Source organism: Pelmatolapia mariae, linkage group LG17, assembly GCF_036321145.2.
Source record: "Pelmatolapia mariae isolate MD_Pm_ZW linkage group LG17, Pm_UMD_F_2, whole genome shotgun sequence".
Taxonomy (NCBI): Eukaryota; Metazoa; Chordata; class Actinopteri; order Cichliformes; family Cichlidae; genus Pelmatolapia; species Pelmatolapia mariae.
In genome coordinates, this window is record NC_086242.1 from 23997383 (window position 1) to 24022117 (window position 24735).

The window sequence follows — 24735 nt, forward strand, 5'->3', positions numbered from 1 at the left end:
TTATTAAATTGTCATTATTTACGGTTTTCCAAAACACCATAAACCAAAAGATGCTCAGAATTTACACAAAAATGCATGTAAGGAAAAAGAAATACTATCACTACGAGAGAGGCCAGCCACCGTGAGAAGAAAGCTAATTTGTGCTGCTTGTATGTGTAATAGGGCTGCAACGACTCATCTAGTATTTAGAATAATTCAATTACAAAAAATTCTCGACATAAAATGATGGCTTTGATGCTTCATTTAATGCACGGTTCTGTCACCATGAAAACACAAACCTGAACGTTTCAGCCGAAACATTGTTTAGACCCACACAGTTTTAAACAAAAACTGTGTTAAGAGAAGAGCAGCAGTGATGATGAGGCTAGCACAGTTTAACATGGAGCCGGATTCGGTTTAGACACTGCAAAGAGCGAAGAGGCGATGCCGTTACCAAGATGTTGAGCAAGACGGAGAGCTTTGGATGCTAAAAGAGCAGCGCTGTTCCTGTAACCACCATTAAAACCTTTAATGGAAACCCATACAAACAAACAAACAAACAAACACCCCCCCCCCCCCCCCCCCAAAAAAAACACAGAGTTGTTCATCAAACCACCTGATCAACAAAACTGCGCAGCTCCATCCACCACCAATTGTTTTACACAGCAAAAAAAATCTGCAGTAGCCCTTCAGAATCATGAAAATATGCAGATGAACCGTTAACTGTTAACAGCCATACATGAAAGCATACCTGCAGCAAGCAGGGACGAGTCTACAGGGGGGCACGAGGTGTGCTACACCTTATTTATTTCAACCTTTTCATAACTTCTTGACGCATGCTCAATCTTCCAGCTAAGTAAATCCCAAAAAGTTGAGTCTGTTCATCTGGACTTAGCGTTTTCAGTGGGAGAAACATTGAGTCACTCATCCAAATCTCAGCTGACTGCAAGTTTCCCCAACCTTTTAAGCATACATTTGCATAATGACTGACACTACCACCACTGGCGATCAATGGGCTGTGAGGTCAAAAGGGAAAGACCATGTCAGAATCGAGGAGGGGGCCGAAGGTTACATCTTTCACCATCTTACAATGCTGTGATAGCAGCCATTCCCCAACTCTCTGTGAACAGTACCCATGGCCATTGATCAGTGGTCATGACAATTTGGATATAAATGATCAAGAAACTGACATCACTTTTAGCAGTCTCTTTTCATCATGAGTGACTTGGAAAATTCAGTCAGTCTTGAATATTTTTGGATTTGTTTTATAATCTTGCACACTAATACATAACTACATAACTTTCCCAAATCTCTGTGATATTAAAGTAATAACTAACAACAGACCAGTCACCAGCAGAAAGCCAATAAGCAGACTGGCGACCTGCAAACCTTTACAAACTCACACTTCTTAATGTCAGTTTTTTCTTGTTAAAAGGGAGTTTTTCCTTCCTACTGTCACCAAAGTGCATGCTCATACAGGGTCATATGATTGTTGGGGTTTTCTCTGTTTTCTTTGTGTTACTGCAGGGTCTCACCTTACAATATAAAGGGTCTTGACTTTTCAAGTCAAGTCAAGTTTTATAGTCAACAGAAGAATATACACTCAAGTATATAGTAGGATGAAATATCATCCTCCTGTATCAAATGTGAGAAATGTAAATGAAAAATGAGAAATGTAAATATGCATATATAAATATACAGAAATAAGAAACTAAGAATAAGTATAACAATGTTGCACTTGAATAAAAATAGAATAAGAAATGGAAAAGAATGAGAATAAATAAATACAATAGTTTTGTTTTATAGACAATACACAACTACAAACTTTTGTTGTGATTTGATGTTATATAAATAAAATTGAAAAAAAAAAAGTTCAATTACCTCATTCTCACCCCAAAATTCTAAAGATCTGCAAAAAATTATTAATCAGTTAAAGCCTGGTCATAATGGGATTTGAATAAAGAGGTACAAAACTGTTCAAACATGCATCTCACCGTTTTAGAACTTATTTAGTAAATATTACTCTGTTTCTCCCTGATGTACTGTAATCACACCACTACTCAAGAAAAATAACTTAGACCCCTTGTTAATTAATATTTATAAAACAATTCCTAATCTTTCATTCCTCAAAAATTATTAGAAAAAAAAACATGTTTACAAACAAATGAAAGAACATCTTTGATCCCACAGTCTTTATGATAAGTACCAATCAGGATTTAGAACTGGCCATAGCACAGAAAGAGCTTTTACTCAAGTCCTTAAGATCAACATTGACTCGCAGAGTTTTCAGTTTTAGTTCTTCTTGGTCTCACTGCACTCAACACTTTTGATCAAGACATTCATCGTAAGCTTAGTGACTCAGCTGGTTTAACCAGTGTTAGGAAGGTTACTTTTAAAATGTATTCCACTACAGATTACAGAATACAAAATACATTTTGGGGCATGTAACGTATTCCGTTACGTTACTCAGTGAGAGTAATGTATTCTGAATACTTTGGATTACTTAATATATTATCATGCTTTGTACAATTACATGAATGCACTATTGCTGTGTGATTTATTACTTTTACTGAAGGTTATTCGCCATACCAATACCAACTAGATTTTTAAATCTTAATATAAAGTGAGTAACAGTAGGGTGGACATTAGGTAAGGCTGCACTTTTTGCAGCGATCTCACATAGAAAACTATTCCACGCGGATATAAAACAGATCCACGGCTCCGAACCGTAAAGGCATAAAACCGTAAAGAGACCTCTGGCTAATACGTCGGGTTCCGTGTCGGGCTCATAGCCGAAAACTAGCTTTACTTTGTTGTCTGGGTCAACTTTGTACATATATATTATATATTTACATGCTTCCATCTCCCGTTTCTGGTTGGTGACATCTCTTACTTTTCGACTCTTTTTCTCCCTCCCTTGCGCTCACAGACACATAACGGGTATGGCAGTCCATTCTCCCTGCAGCACTCTGCCTAATGCCTTCATATTAAATCATTTTTGTGAATAATTTTTTAAAAATATTTCTTCACGTCATTATGCGGGCCGCAAGTAGAGGTGACATGGGCCGCGAGATTGAGACACAGACATGACCGCCTGTTAATGCGTGTTTTGTTTGGGTTTCCACTGGCATGGACACCAAAAATATAGAGTTCATAGCCTTATGAAACAGGAAAATACCGCCGTGTAATCCATTCATTTCAACAAAGTAACTGTATTCTGAATACCACCTTTTAAAACGGTAACTGTAACGGAATACAGTTACTCATGTTTTGTATTTTAAATACGTAACGGTGGTACATGTATTCCATTACTCCCCAACACTGGGTTTAACAGGTGAGGTTTGGTCCATTCCTGTTTATCCTTGCCATCCTCCTAATCGGTACTGTTATAAAGAATTATATCCTACCAGACCTGCAGATCTTTGACCTGTCCTGTTCTTTGGAACAAGCTGCTTGCTGACCTGAGATCAATCTGTGCATAGATTCAAAAACAGAGTCAAAGCCATTATATTTACCTAAGCTTACACTTAAAAGGTTCTGTTTAATAATTCTTTTTTTGGTTGCCTTCACTGCCTCAAAGCATTGTAAACCTGCATAGGTTTTTATGATTTTATCTTCTGTGTTTGGCAAATTGAGTTTATATATAATGTAATGTGCTATATAACTAATATTCCCATTGGCACAGAATGATCTCAACTTGTTTGGAAATAGCATTGTAACCTTTCCCGGACTGATAGGCAACAACAATTCCCTAATTTAAGGTTATTGTTGATGTCTTTCTTCCTGACATTGTGTTAAACACTTGAATGCTCCAGACCAGCAAACTGCCAGATCTTCTGCTGATAATCAGTTATTCAGGTGTATTTGATTAGCAGGACCTGGCTGCAATTTACCCTTCTGTAGGTCAGCTTTTCATTAACATTTCTCACATTAATGTCTGCTCTAGTTTATTTCTAATGCATGTATGGAAGTGTGTAGGTTGTGATAAATCTAAGACCTTGTGGTTGACTATGTGTCTGTATGCTGGAACATGTATACTTATCTTTACAATGTGGCTTTCATTCAAAATGCGAATCACTTTGTAAATGTCTCTTTTTGTGATCAACTCTTATGGAAGCAGTAAGTGTTTGGAGAGTTTTTCCTACACACTGCTTCAGCATGTTGACCTAATTTGTATTAAGAAATAAAGGTAATGGTTTAATATGTCATGTTTTGTAGTTCATCTGAGGTTATATTTACCTAATTTTATTTCATTTAAACCTACTTAGGACCAGATTATTTTATTATGTCCTGATACATAATTTAAAGAGAGTGAACTTTCTTTTTATCACTTTCATTTGACTGCATGCTGAGTTTTCAGTGTCATGAAGGTGAAGGCAACTCTTTTTCTACCTGCAGTGATACAGATGCTGCATAGGGCCATTGTGCGGAACAGAGAGCTGAGCATAAAAGTGAAGCTGTTGATTTACCTCTCTGTTTGAGACAGGGTGAGGAGTACAGTCATTCAGGAGGCACTCAGAATAGAGCCACAGATCCTCCACATCTCGGTGACGCAGGTTCGGGCATTTGACCCAAAACATGCTGAAGAGAATTACATCTCTCAGATGGCCTGGAAATGCCTCGGTGCTCCCTGGATGAACTGGGAGGGAGGTCTGGGCTTCTTTGCTTAGGCTGCTGCCTCTATGACAGGACCCCATATAAGTGGCAGAGGATGGACCAACAGAACAGACAAGTAAACTTTAACTTTCTATTAAAGAAATACATTTTGTGTCACAGAAAATGTATAAATGTTTTTATACATGATCTAAATAGGTCTTCAACATTGGTGGAATTGCAATTAATGGAGCTCATATAAGGTTGAGAAAGTTGATAATTACTCTTGTGATACTCATTACTTATGACTGGGGTTTTAGGTTCTGTCAAGTCGGACAACACAAAGAAAGCCTGGCCATGTTGAACTCGTTTCATAGAATATACGCCCCGAGTCCCGATGACATGTAGAAAACACAGCCAAACACTCTCACACACACTCTCTCTCTCTCACACACACACACACACACGCACGCGCGCACACGCGCACACACGCACACACACACACTCAGAATGTTTCCTGCTCTGATTGGTCTGCTTTCAATGATTCATGAGTCATCTCTGAGCAGGAATTCCAGATCATTCATAATGAATAACAGCAAACATTAAAGAAGGTTTCTGCTCTGTCTCGAACTCACAAAGCTCTGAAGAAATACTAAAATAACACAAATAGTGACCTGAGAGACCAAAGAACATGTTGCAAGAAAACACTGGGAGAAAAGAAAGGAGAGCTCAGACTGTTTGGCTGCAACCAATTAAACCAATTTGTTTGACTGAGTAAACTGGACAGTGAGTAGACCAATAGATAAAACTACATAGAACCAATCAAAACTAGTTACACTGATTCTACTACACAGAACCAGTGTGTAGTGGTAGCTATTGCTAGCATTGGTTGAGAACGTTTTTTTCCCTTCTTTTTCTAGTGTATATATTAAATAGAAAATACAGAAAAATAGCTTTTATAATAGTGTTTTTTGAATAGTGTTTTTTTTATTGTCAAAAATCTTAACTAAAACCAAGATTAGCATTTCAGTTTCTCTTTTTTAAATTAGCATCTGCTCTGTTAAAATGATAGCTAACATGCAACTAACATTTTCTGTATCAAATATCACTGGAGAGAGTCCACTGTGGATCATGCTTGTGACAACTCATGGAAAGAAAAAATAAATAATGGGACACAGCAAGGGAGTGCAGCAAGAAATATGGTTGACAGAGATATACCTCGAGAGATAGACTACTTATGAACTATTCATAAAATTGTCTGTGTAGGTTCTCAGTCATCCAGGTCACGGTAGTTTAAGGAGCTTGGAAAAAGCGACTGGACTTCTTTAATTTAAAGGAGTACAGCCACTTTCTTTCCAAGCTCCTTAGACTATTCATAAAATCAGTCCAACAATTGATCATGTCCTCAATTACAGCATATAAACTTGTTATTGTGGTTACATAGCCTTAGAAAAGAGGACAACTCAACAATGCATCATTTGTTTACTCTGATATGTAAACACAGCACTAACACTGATTATAACTACACAGAATCAGTTGAGTCCAGCTAGCTGCGTGCATGAACACGCATCGACAAAAAGACACATAAGAGTGAAACAACATAAAACCATCCTACTGATATAAAAACACATTGTTGTGATCGCTTCCTCAGATCACCTGCTCTAAAATAGGTTAATTTAACCTAGTTACCATGTTGATTTCCCCTGGTTAAAATCGGTGTCATGTGTGCACAGATCATTTCTGTATCAGAGCACACATAGGCTAAAATACAGTAAAGCAAAGCTTTGATTTATGGGAATATTTGGGACTGTACCTCTCTTGGTGTGATGACCAGGATGCTCATTCTTAGGAAGACTAATAAAAATCCTGAATTTCCTCCATAGTTTGTGTTATTGTGATCTGAACATCTAGGTCATAGAAAAGCTTTTGTATTTAAAACATCCTTAAATGGGTCACTGGGCTTATATTACATTGGCTGAAACCCTGATGTTAATTTGTATTTATTGTTTGCAACATGGAGAAGGACTTGAAATAAGAAGGAAATGAAAAAAGATTTATTTTAGGGGGTTAAAAACTATACAAAATTTAAAGTTTAAATAAATAATACAATTCAGATTTTTTTTTTAGAGGATATTGTTCAAATGTTCCAGTTAATTACCATTTTGAGATGTTGTAAAGTGAATTAAAGTCATTTGGGGATAATACAAATGATTTGCAAGAGTAGTGAACAGATTTAAAAAACTGTCTTGTGGAGGTAATTTGCAGTTTGTGGTAGAGGTTACAGTAATGGGCAAAGGTGTAGCACAGACAGTTGTCTTTATGCTCACCATTAAGTTAGTTTGATCAATTTGTCGTCAAGTGGAATTTAAGCTTTAGGTGCTCTTCAGTATCCCTTCTAAAACTCCACCTTCATGCTGTAAGTAAGATAAGATAACATTACAGATCTTGAATAATTCATTTGGCAAAATCCATAAACAGTAGCACATTAGCTGATTTCAACCTGCCCAAAAACAGAATACAAGGCAATTTGGGAGTAATTTTGAGGCAAGCCATTTTTCCCCACTGCACTGCTACACATGATGTAGGGGATTCCCTTAAGTAATTCCCCTAATTTTTAACTTGTAATTGTGACTTCTTACTTAAGTTTCAGTTCTTCTGACTTTCTGCCAGAGTTCCTTCTAAAATGTAAATATAGCAACTGAATCCTGAAGCTAAATGAAATATGCTTATTTGTAAAACTTTTTTCAAGTTGTTTGCGGCAATGCTAAATGGTGTCAGTGGAAAATAATAAAAATGAAGAGTTGGAGGAGGCTGGATCCAGACTGGCCAGAGATAAACTCAAAGGCATTAATTAATGTTCAAGACAGCTAAAAGATATAGAAGGAGAAGGATGGAAAGTTATACATGAAAATTAAGAGAAATTCTGTGTAAAAAAACCCCAACAAAAACTGATTTAGATATCTCCCCATCCCCCAACCTACCGCCTTCATTCTACCCACCCTGCTGTTAAAATTCAAATGCTCCTCATTAAAATCCACCTTCGGATCCATGTCAAACAGAGATCAAGAAAGTAAAATATATCTGCTCTATGCTGGTTCCCACTGTTGCAGAGGCTTTCGATTACAGTGCTTTCTGAATTGAATGTAGTCCTTTAAAAAGTCGGAAATTAAAATCGATGTTTGAGCTTTTAATGTGAAATAGAAAAGAACCATACTTGGAAATCATGTTCCTCAATGTGAAAGTCAATAAATTTGAAAAGTGACAATTTGCTAAAATGGTAAATGGACAGGTTCTTATAAAGTGCTTTTCTACTCTAAGCACTCAAAGCGCTTTTTACAACTTCCCTGGTTCACCCATTCACACGAGTACTTTTTCTATGTGCTTTCTATCTAACATCCAGACATTTATGCTCTGATGGATACATCTTGCACTAGGATATATGACATAAGGATATATATATATTTAAAAAAAAAAACCTCCTTACTCGCACTGCGGGCAGTCGTTATCATTTAAGCTCAGGTCCTGTACCAGAGGCCTGGGAGATTACTGGAGTCACTGACCTAGGTTGGGGTTTCTGTGTTTCACCCTACACATCTTCACAGCATCTTCCCTCAGCCCCTGGTACTTCTCGAGCTTGTCGTTTTCCCTTTTCCTGATGTTGCTATCACTTGGTATAGCTACATCTATCAATATGTCTTCCTCTACTTGTCCACCATGACTATGTTTGGTTGGTTAGCCATCACAAGTTTGTCTGTCTGTATCTGAAAGTCACACAGGATCTTAGCTTGGTCATTGTCAACCACCCTAGGGGGCGGGTCCCGTTTTGATTTACTTTCCCCAAGTGGACCATTATGGTTTTTGCCATACTGGTCCCCTTAATAATCATAGTTTATTAGATTTTTATTAGGTTTTTTCAGTTATTACAACCAGAATAGACAGGACTGGGGACTGTAAAGAGAAAGAAAAATGAAGGGAAACAGTAGGGAAACCACAGCAACAACCAACATATGCAAAAGTAACAGTAAATAATAAATATTAAATGTTACTGAGTAGCACACAGTACTAATAATACATGACATGTGCATCATGCACAGATGCACTTGTTTGTACACCTGTGTGAACACTTGTGTGCACACCTGTGTCTGTGAGCGCGCTTGCGTTTAGAAGGTTTCTCCATGTAAATAACTCATAGTGGGTGGACCATAGCCTCCCAGGACATGAAGCAGGCATGGTAGACACCCAGCTCCCAGACATCTGAGAGCCCCCGGATGGTTACCCAGCAGCCATGGTGCAGAGGGCAGAGGGGGCCGCAGCAACGAGCCCACAGGCTCCACCGGCAACCAGCTATGCTAGATCAGAACCACATCTACACGATCACACACATAGGCACTCAGCATCAGCACATCCACTACAGCCTCACAGCACATACAGACATATAGGACACATGCGCAAAAGCGCATACACGCTTCCTCTTTAACTATACTTACATAATTTAAGAATACATTAAATTATGTATACTAAACAAAAAGTTCTGTATTGTAAGTGTATATGGCCCCTCATTCTTTCACGCTTTTTTAGTGACTCTCTGAAGACCTAGACTGCTCACTTTGAACTGGATGAAGAAATCGACAAGCTCAATACAGCAGGAACTCAGTGCAATTGGCAGTCCACAAATATAGTTAAACAGCACATGAGCGATTTCGGACTTTGCGACGCGTGGCGTTCCCTTCATCGAAACCGTAAGGACCTTGGGACTTCCAGGTCAAACTCAGAACAAATGTTCCTGTATTCTATGCCAGCCACTTGGTTGTATTACTCCATGGATGCCCTGCCAGCTAGTATCTTGTGCCCCACTATTATATTGTGGACCATAATATTCTATTAGAGCGATTAGAGCATGCTGTAGGTATTACAGGTACTGCACTGCAGTGGTTTGATTCATATCTATCTAATAGGCTCCAATTTGTTCATGTAAATGGAGTACATGTTCCACAGGGTTCTGTGCTAGGACAAATTGTGTTTATATTATACATGCTTTCCTTAGGCAGTATCATCAGAAGGCACAGCATACATTTTCATTGGTATGCAGATGACACACAACTTTATCCATCCATGAAGCCAGATAACACACACCAGTTAGTTATACTGCAGGAATGTCTTGAAGATATAAAGACCTGGATGTCAGGATATGTCCTGCAATGCACATATTAAAAAAAATATGTAGGACTGCTTTCTTACATTTGCACAACATCTCTAAAATCAGAAATATCTTGTCTCAGAGTGACGCTGAAAAACTAGTTCATGCACTTATTACCTCTAGGCTGGACTACTGTTATTATCAGGATGTCCCAAAACTCCCTGAAAAGCCTCCAGTTAATCCAAAATGCTGCAGCACGAGTACTGACAGGGACTGGAAAGAGAGTGCATTTGGCTTCCCTTCATTATCAAACTATATCGTAAATATATTCTATCCTATATAAAAAGAATATTTGATTTTCAAAGATAAATGTGAAAACAACACACTTGACTGTTTGTTCAACAGATATTGCATTATTTTTGATCAAGCAAAATTTAACTCAATTTTCAATTCAGTTTTATTTAGTGCAAAATCACAACAACAGTCAGCTTATGACTCTTTAGACTGTAAGATAAACCCTTACAATAATACTGGGAGAAACCTCCTTTAAATGGCAAGAAGCCTTCAGCAGAACCAGGCTCAGGGCAGAGCAGCTATCTACCACGACCAGTTCGGGGGGGAAGGGAAAGAAACAAGACAAAAGACATGCAGTGAAAGAGAGCCAGAGAATTTTTAAATCAACGTTTCCCCCTATTTAAATTCACTGGTCACTTGATTTTACACTAAGTGATCACACTGGTTTTACACAGTTTTCTTTGCAACCTCTGCAACAGTCATGACCAGAAAGACAGATCTAATCAGAGCTCAATAATGAAAAAAAAAAAAATACTGACAAGGTTTTAATATGCATCTTACAGCTCCAAACAGGAGGTAGTGTTTGGAGCCGTCCTAGATATATCGAGAAAATTTCTCAATACATTTTTTTCTTACATTTTTAATACATTTGGAGCAAGCTTTTGATTAATTTGTACTTAATTTGTGCTGCTGCTTTTTAAAACAAAAACATATCCTAATATCTGGCTTTGACTGCAGGGTGATGGATATTACTCCAGAAGAAAAAAAAACCAAGAGCTCACCCTCGGGCCAAATTAGGGTGAGCTCTGATGAGAAGGATTTTAAATTTGATACTAGATTTTACAGGGAGCGATTTCTGTCATTACTCTTGCTGAGTCATTTTGAATCAACTAAAGGCTTTTCAAGGAGTTTTTACGACAGCCTGATGATAATGAATTACAATAGTCCAGCCCAGGGGCGATTCTAGGATCAGAGCTTTGGGGGTGCTTAGCACCCAGAGAGCTGCCCAGCCAGGCAAGATAAACTTTACTCGTCACGATGAGACTTCTTCCTTGTCTCTGTCAGTCCCTGCATCCTTAAATGTCTCCAGTTGTCCCGAGTTCCCTCTGACTGTCTCCTTGGTGCATTTAAACCCCTGTTCCTCCCTGTCCTCGTCGTCTGTTGTCTCCGTCTCCGTTATCAGTCATCATAATTTTACCATCTCTGTGCAAGTCTGAAAATTTCTTTATTAAATCATAAGATTCTTAAATTCATCAAGTCTCTCTCTGCCTGGGTCCTCGTCACAAAACATGACATCACTGTTTTGTACATTTTAACGCAATCCCCACATTTGTGAAAGAAAAGAAAAGCACTTTTTTAAAAAGTCTGTAACAAAACCATCAAATCTGATAAAGGTTATTTAAAACGCTGCAAAAGAAGAATGGATTGGAATAAAAAAAATTACATATGGTAACCTTAATTACTGGGGGAGAATGATGAATGATGGTCATAGTGAGTAAGAAGTAAACTGAGTGCATTTATTGGACAGAGATTCACTTTTAATATGTATGTATAATACAATAGATACATAAAAATACACTCCAAAAATAGAGTGCTTGAAATGTACAAATGTACAAAATATTGATAAAAAAAATTATAAAAATGGAGGCAACTTTGTCTATGGTACAATGTATACAATGTATGAAAAGATCTTTACTGCAGACACTACTATGGCTCTGCAGATTTGATTAGCAAATTACTGTTGGTGGTCAACTCTCAAGCAGTTTAACAGTTTCTGTTTTGCCTGGCACTATTCCCTGTCTGTAGAGCTGGGCGATATAAGATTTTTTCATATCACGATATGTTTTTTTCATTTCAGGCGATAACGATATATATCACGATATAAGCCAAATAACTATATTTGTAAGATTTAAATGTGCCGTTGCTCACAAGTAAAATGTGAAATAATCAGCAGCTTGTTTTGATTTAAATATTTATTTCCCATAATAAGTTCAACAGGGTAGATGTACTTAAGGAACATGAGACTTTTTCAGATAAATAGGCAAATATTGCAAACTACACAAAAGGCAGCGTTTAAGTTTCAAAATAGAACAAACAAAACAGACTACTAAATTGTCAATTCCACTTAGAAACAAAATATTAATTCTAAAAATAAATCTTAGTTTGTTTTACAGAAGAACAGACAAAATTGACTAACTTTTGACAATATCAAATAAACTGAGAACTAAAAGGAAATTCTCAATCTCTCCTTGTTGTAAAGCTTAGCTTTTCAAACAGTTTTAAAATAAAGATGCTAACAGAACATTCTTAACAATAAACTTTAGTCTGACAAAAGCCGAATGACGAATTAGCGCTTTCAGTCAGAGATTGAGCATGCACCGGTTTATTGTATTTCCAGACTTGCTTTCGGCACAATTTACAGTGCGATTTTGTGCAAATGAAAAAAGCAGTTCTACTATTTGTTTAATATGCACACTGAAGATATATTTTGGTCAAAAACAACTCCAAGATTTCTCACAGTGTTACTGGAGGCCAACATAATGCCATCAAGAGTAATTATCAGGTTTTACACCATGTTTCTAAGATTTTTAGGGCCAAGTACAATAACCTCAGTTTTATCTGAATTTAGAAGCAAGAAATTACAGGTCATCCTGTTCTTTATGTCTTTAAGACATTACTGCAGTTTAACTAGTTGGTGTGTGTTATCTGGCTCCATGGATGGATAAAGTTGTGTGTCATCTGCATATCGGTGAAATTGTATGCTATACCTTCTAATGATTCTGCCCAAGGGAAGCATGTATAATGTTAACAGAACTGGTCATAGCATTGAACCCTGTGAAACTCCATTATTAACCTTAGTGTAAATAGGGGGTCCTCTTTACACACTAACAAATTGCCATCTATTAGACAGATATAATTTGAATCACATCAGTGCAGTACCGTTAATACCCACAGCATGCTCTAATCTCTGTAATAAAATATTTTGGTTAACAGTGTGGAATGTTGCACTAATGTCTTACAGGGCAAAGACAGACAGGTCCACTGTCAGAGGTTGTAAGACCACTTGTAACCTTGGAAAAGATCTTCTGTATATAATTGATACTTCAGGAAAACCTAATGAGTTTCTATCAGTTCTCCTCAGTTGGATTGATTTAATTTTATATTATTTTAAAGAAAAAGTGATTTCATATCAGGTCAGTCGAGACTTTGACCTGATAAAAAGAAAAGGTCATAGAATCCTAAAAATCCAGTAATATAGTTCAGAGTTTATGTTTAACCAAGCTCAACCATAACTCGATAACATCCTCATCCCCTTTTTTGTCTTTGTTCTAGATAAATCAATATGAACTTACTTATGCATTTTACGATGGATCTGAAGATGAAAATGTAGTCATGTCTTTGTTTTGTCTCAGTTTCTATTCCCATGTTCATTTCTCTGCATTTTGTCCCTTTTTCTCTCCAGTCTGTCATCACCATATCCTTCAGTCCCAGTGTGTGTCCTAAGTGTGTCCACTCTGCCCTAATCACCTCCTCTATATATTAATGTCTCAGGGTGCATTCCAAAAGTACATCCTATTTCTTTAGGACCATATTTACTAACTATTTCAGATTTACATAATAGAACAGTTTGTAACAATGCAGCTCTCACCTGGATAAGTCTTGCACAGCACCTGAGTCCTGATCCTCACAACCCTTCACAGTGCTCAGTGACTTCTATCAGAAGACTTAAGCATATTCATTCTCCTCCAGCTTCCTGTCCTTTATCTGAATTGCTGTGTAGTTTTTAGAAATTAACACTTGCATGAAACCGGAGTTTGCGCTGCATTATTTTGGTTAGCACGACTGCAGCGCTCTCCCTCATGCTTCTCCTGGAGTCTACTGATTTTTGAGCTACATAGGCTATGTTCACACTGCAGGTCTTAATGCTCAATCAAATCCGATTTTTTTGTCTGCTTGTTCACACTACAAATAAAATGTGACAGGAAACGCGCTCTAGTGTGAACCCTCAAAGCGGTCCGCATGCGCAAAAGAAGACGTCACACACAACGCGCTCTGTTTAGACCCAGACCAAACAGTATTGTTTGACTGATAGCCCTTAATATAAAGACTTGTTTCGGACTTTACGTTTCCCAATTTTGCTTTAAGTTATAAAGTTATTTACATATGGCCTAATAATGATCCTTATTGCTGTTTTAGAGAGGAGTGGTGCTTCAAAGGATAGTTGCAGATTTCAGTCAGAATATGCAGATTATACAGTACAATTAAAATGTTCACGTTTCTCCAACGTTGTCTTCCCAACAGTTTCACTAACATCTACACGGGATGGCCAGGAAGCGTCCTCGGGCGCTTCTCCGGTGCTGATAATTGGCGTCTGTCTTGTAGTCAGTGACGTAAAAGACGGATTTAATGCGACATGACCATTCAAACAGCAGTTGCTTTCTAAAACATCAGATATGTATCGGATTCAGTACCACATACGAAAGTGACCTAGGTCGGATTTGAAAATATCAGATTTGTGTTGTTCACACTGTCATACCATGATCGGATACGGGTCGCATAGGGTCAAAAAAGTCGGATTTGATGCGCTTTCGCCTGCAGTGTGAACGTAGCCTAATTCACACTCTCTCTTTACTGAAGTGAACTGGCTGCATTTTTGCAAACAAATTAAAATGCATTGTTAGTAAAGTACAATTATAAATAAATATAAATTATATAAATATAATAAAGTGAAATTACAGCATCACAATCACAATATCAAATCTAGCCTATAAAATAGCCTACAAAATGTAAGCCATCTAAATCCACTTCTTATATTTTACTGCTGTGATCCAGTGCAACTCCTTTCCTCCTCCCTGTTTAGGATTTCTATGACTGCAGTAATAGAAATCACTTATCCCAGCTGTCCTGAAGTACAAATTAATCTTAAAGACTGGAACACAGCAACTATTACTAATGAACATTGATTTTACTGCACCTTTACATTTTTTATCAGTTAATATAGATCATAATCTTGAGCTCATATAGCATTCATACATTCTTCATGCAAGGCAAACAACAAGATGCAGTTTTTATTCCAGCAGTGTGTTGTTCAGAATTCAGCTGTGAGTTTAACAAACTTTTGTTAAAAATTCTAAATATGTCAACAGGTTATGGCACGAATAGAAATAGAAAAATAGAAAATGCAGTTACAATTAAAAATTTACTTGATCAATGCAACTTTGTTTATTATGTCGATTGTTTTCACGTATGGTCACATGGTCTGTTGCAATGAATTATGGGACGGCGTGTTGTCCTTCTCTTTCATAAAGGATGGTCCAGTGTATCCTATGCTAAAGGAAGCACTGAAGCACCTTTCCTTAGCATTTGGATAACTGGAAGAGCTCTTATTATGGCTGGCACACAGATACATCTGGGTCATGTCTCTCAGTGAGGAACCTTCCTAAGCAAAACTGACTATTAAAGCGCACCCTCAGCCTTCCTCGTCAGTCGCATGTCCTTCCCTCACACTGTGTGTTCCCGTGTTTTACTTGTAATTTTCTTTTACTTTTCCCCTGGCCTGAATTTTTTGAGTCAGCAAAATAAGCAATAAAACCGCCTACTTTAGTTAATCCTTTTGTCTCTTAGTTGTGCTATTGGGTCATATCATACTTGCAACATAGCCAAACCTGACATGGAGATAAATACAAATGAAAGCTATTGAAATAACTTGAATTCTCAACTGACGTTTTGAAGGAGGATTTATTTTTTACTTTATCAAAATCAAATGTAGTTTTATTTTTGAATTTATGAGCATCTGCCAGGCTAGGGAAAATTATTTGAACTATTTATTTGGAAATATTTAGAGAAATTCTTCAGCTCAAAAATATTTTGTACTATTGGATTTACAGAAACAATTTCTGCATTACACAAATGCCAGATTTTCTCTCTTTGGAGTAGTCATTCATGTTTCATTTGATTTTATAGAAATATTTTTTAAGATTAATTTTAATGGTAGTAGTGATTAGATTTTCCTATCCAACAGATATCAAGCGGCGGCCTGTTCTGTTCCACTAACATGAAACACAGTGCAATATAAAAGTAGATAATCCTCAACGAGCCGAATGAGAGACTGATGCCAAGGAATTCTCCCTTCAGTAAAAAATAATCCTATGCTACCTGATGATTTTTCATTTATTTAAAATAAGAACTTTTTTGGTATCCTGACTGGTAAAAACACAAGATTGGATTTTTTTCTCTTGTAAATGCTCATACACAAAGACAGAATGTGTAAATCATGTTACAGGATAGGACTCTCATCCACCGAGTCATCCGCCAGAAACAGAGATGAAACTCATCTGCTTCTTAAAAAAATTTTCTACAACCCATTTGCTGTTAAGTAATGATGCAATTAAAGCCAAAATCTTCAGTTTTGGTTGCTTGTCTCCAGATCTGAACCTGATCCACTGTTTTTCTGCTGCTTTTCAGTGTAAATTTAATCAGCAACAGTGAAAGGTTGCAGCTCTTCACCCACAACCTTGTTTCTTTTTTTCCCAAGCCAGGACTTCAAAGTTTCTCTGGTGCGTCTGTGTGTGTGTGTGTGTGTGTGTGTGTGTGTGTGTGTGTGTGTGTGTGTGTGTGTGTGTGTGCGCGCGCGCACAGATCCTATGAAATATGGGTCAGACATTAAAATGCATGAGCTGGGAGCAGAAAGCATGATGAAGTGCTGAGACACAAAGAGGATAGAATGTAAAAATAACTGGAGGAGCAGTTGACAGAAGCCTCTCCCTGCTGACGCCACACTACCATGCCATTGGTCCACACAACCAACCAACCAAAAGAGAGAAAAAAAAAACTGAGGCATGTTTCCTGCTGCATGGACAGTTGGCAACGCTCTCATCACTGCTGACAGACCTCAACATTAACCTGGAAGAAGTATGCCAATTTCCTGGCATACAAAACAAACGACAATGTTTTTATTATTAGGGCTCCAAACACCAGGCTTTAATCTTTCATGTTGCAAAGGTCTAGTTAGACCCCGATGTAGGATGGGTCTAACTAGACCTTTGCAGAGAAGTGTCCACTGATGAAATTAAAAACTGAGTGTAACTAAAATGTTTAAGTACAACAAATGATTTTTGAGGTAAAATACACATCTGTCTGACAAACAGCAACACAACCCCAACCTTTACTGAAGATGAAAAAGTACCTATAAAGCGCCAAATGAGACCCATTGTACTGACACCATCTCATTAAGCGACATCACTTTAGACTGCACCGTGGCTTCAATACTGACCTTTTCAGTGTATTTACATTACTTTTTCTTCACGGAAGCCACTTTTTTCATTTAATTTGAATTAGCAAAGCACTTTGCAAAGATAGAAGTCTAAACAAAGCTGTACTATCAATTTGTCAGTCTCTGTTGTAACATTAAATGTTTCTGCAAGCTGAAACGCAGAAGACCAGACTTAAAGCTTAAGCATCCTAGACTCTGAATGGTGAACAAGGAACAGAATCCAGCACCTTGATGTGAGTGATGATTTCGAACAATTTAAATTCAGCATTTACATTTGTAATGTTTGGCATGTGATTAGTCTTAAATATATGTTAAATAAAATCTTCTGTCAAATTTTAAAATATTTTACAATTACAGTCTCCATTTCGGAGCCTTGATTTATGCAGAGAACAGAATAAGAAGCTTGGTACCTTTGGTAGCATATTGAATATGTCCACATATTCCAGTATTCTGAAGTTTTGGGATTTTATTTTGTTAATTCTAAACCTTTTTAAACCTACACTAATTTTCTAGTGTTCCAAGCAACATGACCCCCACCTATGTGTCCGGCTGAATTTTGAGGGAATTGTCAAAAACTGAAAACCAAAACATGATCTGCAGATTCCCCGGTTCTATTTTACTGAATTTGTAAAATATGCTGAGCTTACTACTGATTAAGAATGGAGTTTGGGAAAGTTTGCAGTTTTACTCATTATGGAAAATATATTTCTGCCGCCGTCCCCCTCCTGGACACTGGGGGGTTAGGGGAGACAAGGAGAGGAAAAGGGGCTGAGCCCAGATTTAAGTGACAAAAGAAAATGGCTGCTGCAGAAATAAATTTCTGTTTCTCTGAACAAAACCTCCCCTTTCTCCTCCACCAGGCAGAGAGGAGGACCAACAGGCAACAAACTGGAAAAATCTATGTAGTTTTTCTACTAAAGCACAAAAAGCCATTTAATTAGGTGAGACATTGACAAGTGAAAAGGTGATGACGAAGTTGTTAGACATAGTGGGACATAGTCCCAGATATCCACATGTAAACATTTACAAATAAAAAAGCTTCTCCTCCTGTGACTTCTTAGACACTTCTGGTCAAAAAGTCCAAAAAAAGAACAAAACAAAAAAATCCAAACATGTTCTTGACCTTGATGGAAAACCTAACATGAAAAAAAATATGAGGGAGTATTCATGTGAATTAAGGAAAGGAGAACCTTGGTGCTCAGATAATCTATGCCTTTTTTACTCTAATTGAGCACTGAAAGTGCTTTCCACTAGGGGTGGGCGGTATAAACGGTAAACGGTAGAAACTATATAAATTTGGCCAACGGTAGAGATTTTCACTATACCGCTCTACCGCGATAGCGCATGTTGATGGTGTCATCAAGCTGCGCCTGTTTTGGTGGTAGTTTGGTCCGTATATAGCATCCTGCCATGCAATTGCATTTGTCCCTAACCACCAGAAACCCTCATGTTAACTTTTATCAAGTGGAAAAAAGTTAGCGTTCATCCTTCAGCTTCACTGTGCTAATGTTATGCTAATGTAGCTGTTTTGCTAGCGATCACGTAGGACATAATTATATACCAGCTAGTCCGACTTCAGTAACCCTACAAAAGTCACTGCTGTTTAATTTCTCAGTCAGAACATGCTATATCATGTTTAGGTGGAAACTAGTGAGTTAACTTCCTGCTAACTTCCAACTCCGTTGAATTTAATAAATCCTGTTTTCATGGATGCCTGGATGTTAAACTTAATTGTTACACCTGGTAAAGCAGCAACGCTGATCATTTTATTAAAGATGAAAGAATTTAGACAGTTTTTAACTCTCAGTGATGCCGCAGTGTTCGTTTGACTTTGGAACCTGAAGCGGACGGAGTTTTGGACCCAGATTACTCCGCAAGGCTCTTGACTACGGGAGATGTAATGCTCCGGCAATCCATCAAGCGGTGCGCCTTCATAGCTTACCAGAGTCGTACTAAAACATTTTTGACAGATTTCTACGCACCGTTTACTACATAAAATTGGTTCGAGGTCAGTAAGCACAACCAGAATTCATACATAAGGCACACTGTCGATTTTTGAGAAAATTAAAGGATTTTAAGTGTGCCTTATAGTGTGTAAAATACGTTATACAGAAGAAAATATATCGGGATATATATCGTTACCACACATGCTTCAAATTATACCGTGATATGGATTTTAGGCCATATCGCCTATTCACATCAGTATGAGGAGAGAGTGTGGTTACAGAAAACTGCAGCAAATCTACACAAAATGATTCAGTGAGCTGAGAACACAACAGACTAAAAATTACAACTATTAAGTCAGGTTGAACTAGCATCTAAAGTTTCATAGCAGTTATATTCTATGTTTAACAAGAGGAGCTTGTCTCTCGCCTTATCCAGCAACAACGTTAATGGATTAATCTTGAGATTATTCATTTTTCCTCTTTCAACATATCTTAATTTATAATACTGATTGTACTAAACACCTCATATTAATAATAATTGCCTTTATTTATAATATTTTTTATAATAATAAACATAGGCAGCATGGGTGTTATTGATGAGCTTTGGGGATCCTGGTGACTGCACCTCATCAGCTGAATACTGTTGTTGAAAAAGCGTGTACTGATACATTTTTACAACTTTACATTTGTTAAAGAAATGTTTAAAGACCAACATTGCCAATAAGTTACTGCAGCTCAAGTTAATGGTTCAGTATTTTAGTGCTTCTACAGCAATCAAGGTAACTAGCATGATTGACAATGACATTATTTTTGGAGCTTATGATCCTTCACAGGTCAGACTTTCAGAAGTACCCCTCATGTCATATAGACACTATTTAAACACAAGTAGGTGGCCACAGTTCTTGTTCTCTCTCCACGTGAAACTATACGACAGTCACCTCTCTGTAACTGAGGAGGTAGAGCAGGTCATCTACTAATAGGAAGGTTGGTGGTTCGATCCCTGCATGCCAAATATCCTTGGAAAAGATACTAACTCCAAGTTGCTTTATGCATCTGTAGTTACTATAGCTTTTCACATCATCCTTGTTCTGAAACTCTATAGCAGTACATTCGTCAGGGATCCTCTCACTCTCCTGGACTGTCTTAATCTAGTTAAAAAGCCAACTGCCCTCTTTCCTAGAGCTCTTCACATCACAGGTATGTCATCTGGACCAACTGTCTTTCCACTCCTCTTCTAGCTGCCCTCACTTACTAATTCCATAGTGAGTGTATGGTTGTAATTATGCAAACTGTATCATGATGCCATTTAAAGCAGGTTCTTTATTCTTAAATTTGTTATGTAGCCTGTAAAGGTTGAACAGTGTACAGGTTTATTCAAGAAGGTCACATATGTGGGTTTTTTGGGGTTTTTTGTGATCTGAGCCCCCCCCGTCAGAGTTGGTCGCCCATTCACTCCACATGCTCCATTTCTGATTCTGAACTTAGGCCTCTGTCACACAGGCATAGAGGCCAATTGGCGACTGCCTGGCAACTGTTGCTTGCCAAAGGAAAATGAACATTCCCTTGGCTTGTTGTGAGTGGTTAAAAAAAATAGTCGCTTGGTCAGCTAGAGGACATATCTTCATGATAATACATGAAATGACTCCAAGATTCCTCAGTGTTACTGGAGGTCAAAGTAATCTCACTTAAAGTCAGTATCTAGTTAGATACCATGTTTAAGGCCCAAGTACAATAATCTCAGTTTTTTCTGAATTTAGAAGCAGGGAATTTGAGGTCATCCAGGTCTTAAGGTAGATAATAAATGTGACGTCGTCAGACTACATGCCACCAACTGACTAATCAGTAGCGTCACTTGATGAGTCATGAGAGCTGAAGTGAAATGACATTTTTGAAACCCGGCATTGAGGGAAATGGCTACAAAAAGCCCACAGTTGTCCCCAAGTCTGACAAAAAGTCACAGACTGAGCAGCAGGTATGTCGTCGCCTCGATGTTCACTTTTGTTTTAGCGTTCGTGTCGCATACTAATTACACCACGGGACGTTCGGCAAATGTTATTTGATGAAAAAAGTTTACTTATCAGTTGACAAAAAAGTATTTGATTATTTCGATCGGTTTTTAGCCAGTAAAGACTGAATATTGTAGTATTCCAGCCTCTCAGATGACACAATTTCCTGTTTTTCTTTGTTCTCCTGTCTTTGTGTCATGTAATTGTAAACTGAATATTTGTGATTTTGGAATTGTGAATGGATGAAAAGACATCAACAAGGTTGCACTGGACATTTGTTTTGATATTTTAATTTACAAAAAATTAATTGAAAGAAAAACCAAAAAGGAGATTAATAACGTGAACTGTTAGTAAATTACTAGTACAAATGTTAGCACACATATTCCTCTGATTACCTTAGCAAATGAATGTCAGATTTTCTGTAAGAACAGAAAATATGACTTAATCTTCTAAAAAACTAAAAGTTTGATAACGAATGATATTTGGAGATGAAAACACTTCGTTATTAATGACCAAAAGAGCCAAGAGAGGAAATGATGAGGAATATTTTCTTATTTTTTCCTATAAAATTGTGGAAATTTCTCAAACATTTTCAGATTCTTGCCCCCAAGATGTGGAACTTTTGGGGATGTCTTTTCAAAAAACTGAACAAAAGCCTTGATGTCATTTTTGGCTCAGCAGAGCTGCGATTCCCCAAAACATGCCAGAGTATCAACTCTGTAAAATTTCAATCATATCTGGAACATGTGGGAAAAGTGCACATATTTGTACATGTCATAAATTCCCTTCTACAAAGAAAGAAGTGAAGGCGTTTTGTTCTGTAATTTTCCATCATCACTGAAATCTTTCTCTGCAGTGTGAACACGCCATATTGTCATTGGCCAACCTTGTCTCCCAGGTATCATGTTTACTGTTACACCTCAACTGTTTAAGTGATATTTAGATCAAAGTTAAATTCACAGAACTGTATGCTTTGAGAGCTTTCAAATTAAAGGAATCACTTAAAATATTTTGGTATTCAAGTGAAAGCATAAATTATAATAAACTGGCCAAACTGGAATATTACTCCTCAGTTATTAGAGGAATACTATAAGGACACTAAAGCACAGATCATGCACTTGGAAACCTGAGATATGGTCCTCCAGATGCAAACAGCATGTGCATATGGAAACGTGTTATGAGGCTGGAATCTAAGAGCTTTTCCTGCTACAGGCTCTCTTTGAGAACTGAAATGTGAGACATGTTTCCTCTTCAATAACATTTCTGTTCAGCATCTCTTAAACTCTTCATTTTTTAATTTACAAAAGTAAAATCTGAACATTTTGCTTTCTCTTACACCTCAAAATGAAAATAATAAATCCCTAAAATATTACAATGATTTGCGAACACTGCACGTTGCTATTGGTTTGTTCAGATACCATTTAGCCAATCAGAAGACAGAATGGACAGTCATCAATGCTCTGCTGCCAGGCACATGTCTTGAAAATGTTACTGAAAAACAACTTGAGAAATGATTCCACAGTTAGTCAAATCAGGGTCAGTTTTACCACTCTGGACATTTAACACATTCATTTAGGATCTCTGTTTCTTTTCTTTGTCTGTATTTTGTGGTAGCTGCAGTTATTTCTAACATTAGGGTTATGTGACCTTTCTCAGAGAAAGACATTTCACTGTCTGCAACTTTCATTTTAAGTTATTCAGTCCATATATTTTTTTCAAAACTTTAAATTATATAACAAATTTACTTTGCCAAATGTAATTTTTGTACAACCATCAGTGCAAAGCACATTAAGATTTGAGTTCACATGTAATTTCGTGTGTGAAAGCAAAAACATCAAAGGAGCTGAAAACAGAAACTGTGATTATTTAGACTTGTATTTAGATCAAAATTGTTTTTGACACAGGCAGACTTTTATAATACCCCTATCATTACTCACATCTTTAAAACAAAATTGTTAAATACTGACCAAAATTTCAGTTGTTTGGTTATCATGTTTACTGTAATCCAGTATTTGGATTACAAGGTGTCAACTTTAACTTGTCAACCGCAAAGCTGCAGTGGATTCTCTTGTTTCTCTTCTCTTGTTTTTCATTGAGGAATGACTGATTGAAAAAAAGTTATACTGACAACAATTATCATGAATCATGCTGTTAATAAATGTCAGAAAATGTTTAAAACATTTCATATGTTCAGATATTTTGTCCAACCAACTGCTGAAAAGCGAAAGAGGTCTAAGAGGTCCGTATAATCCTGCAGAAGAAAAGATCACCATTAACAAAACAGCTGCTGATTACTCAGCAGAACACAGAACACATCTTGTTATTGCAGATTCAAATGGTTTGATTCCCCTGTAAACTAAAAATTGAAAAAACAAAAACAAGGAAATTTAGAGACCCCTTGAACCGAGAATAGCTTTCACTGGCATTTTTTTTTACGTTTTTTCTTTGATTTTGCTGACATTGCGGCAACAGAATTTATATTAAGGTCCATGGACAGTCGTTTAAACTAGAAATTACAAGTGCACATTCTACAAAATTCCTTTAGTTTATCAGCTCAGCATACACGAATTATTTGATATATATTTTATGTAGCTCATTTGGCATTGTGCTCTCTGTCAGAAGACTAGGAGAATGGATGTTGGATGATGCTAGTATGGATGTTGAAAGCGCACCTGCGGTTTATTTATTAAAAATCTTGATCTCGTGAACAGTCTCATTTGTTTGAGACAAATTTTACGATTCTAACCGTTTTTGCTCCCTTTTGACAAACGTTTCTGTTACAGCCCTAGAAAGTTTTCAGATGCGAATAAAGGACACACTTTCTGGCTGTGTGACCTCGGACAGTTCATGCAGCCCTGCCATTTTGCTGCTACTCGCTTTCATTAACAAAGCTAACATTTGGTATAAATAAGCGTTTTGTTTTGTTTGTTTGTTTTTACAAACTATGTCCACCGAATGCGCAAAGGATCATTATAATATTGAGTCCCATTTATTTTCCCTCCTTTAATGATGATTTCTGGTACTTCCCGTGTTCTACTCAATACCCACTCTGTGTAAAAGCCCAGTCTGGGTCTTACCTAGGGTTGGAGCTGTTCCAGTAGACCGCGTACCGGTCGGAGTTGATGCGATCAGTGGTAACAGCGGAACAGATTTGGAGTAGCAGACCGAGCAACATCAGCGGCGGCCGCCCCGAGCGCTCCATGTGCAGCGGCGCTGCACGCTGCGCCCCAGCGAACATCCGCGTCTCTTCTTTGAGCTCTGAGCGCACTGTGACCCGCAGAGAGAATTCCCCGAACCAGGGTTTTCAAGGAAAAGCAAAGAGAATTTGTGCACTTTATATCCACGTAAGATCAATACTCAATATTCACTGGCTTCATACTCCCGCTCTCAAAGCTTTAACTGAATTTATTTCCAAGAAAACAAACTGATAATAATCCATTTCATATTGATATGCGACGACATCAACTGCCTCTTGTTTGAGGAAGAAAAAAAATGTCCACGGCTAAA

General features: G+C 37.4%; 1 protein-coding gene across 1 annotated transcript in view; it reads right to left on the minus strand.

Moving 5' to 3' along the window:
* Positions 1-24433, minus strand: part of LOC134646657 (ephrin-A2-like) — a 51023-nt gene extending 26590 nt beyond the window's left edge. The window contains exon 1 of the mRNA XM_063500522.2: positions 24306-24433. Within this exon, the coding sequence (XP_063356592.2) occupies positions 24306-24430 (125 nt within the window). The 5' untranslated portion in view covers positions 24431-24433. The remainder of the gene's footprint in view (positions 1-24305) is intronic.
* Between the last annotated feature and the right edge of the window lie 302 nt (positions 24434-24735).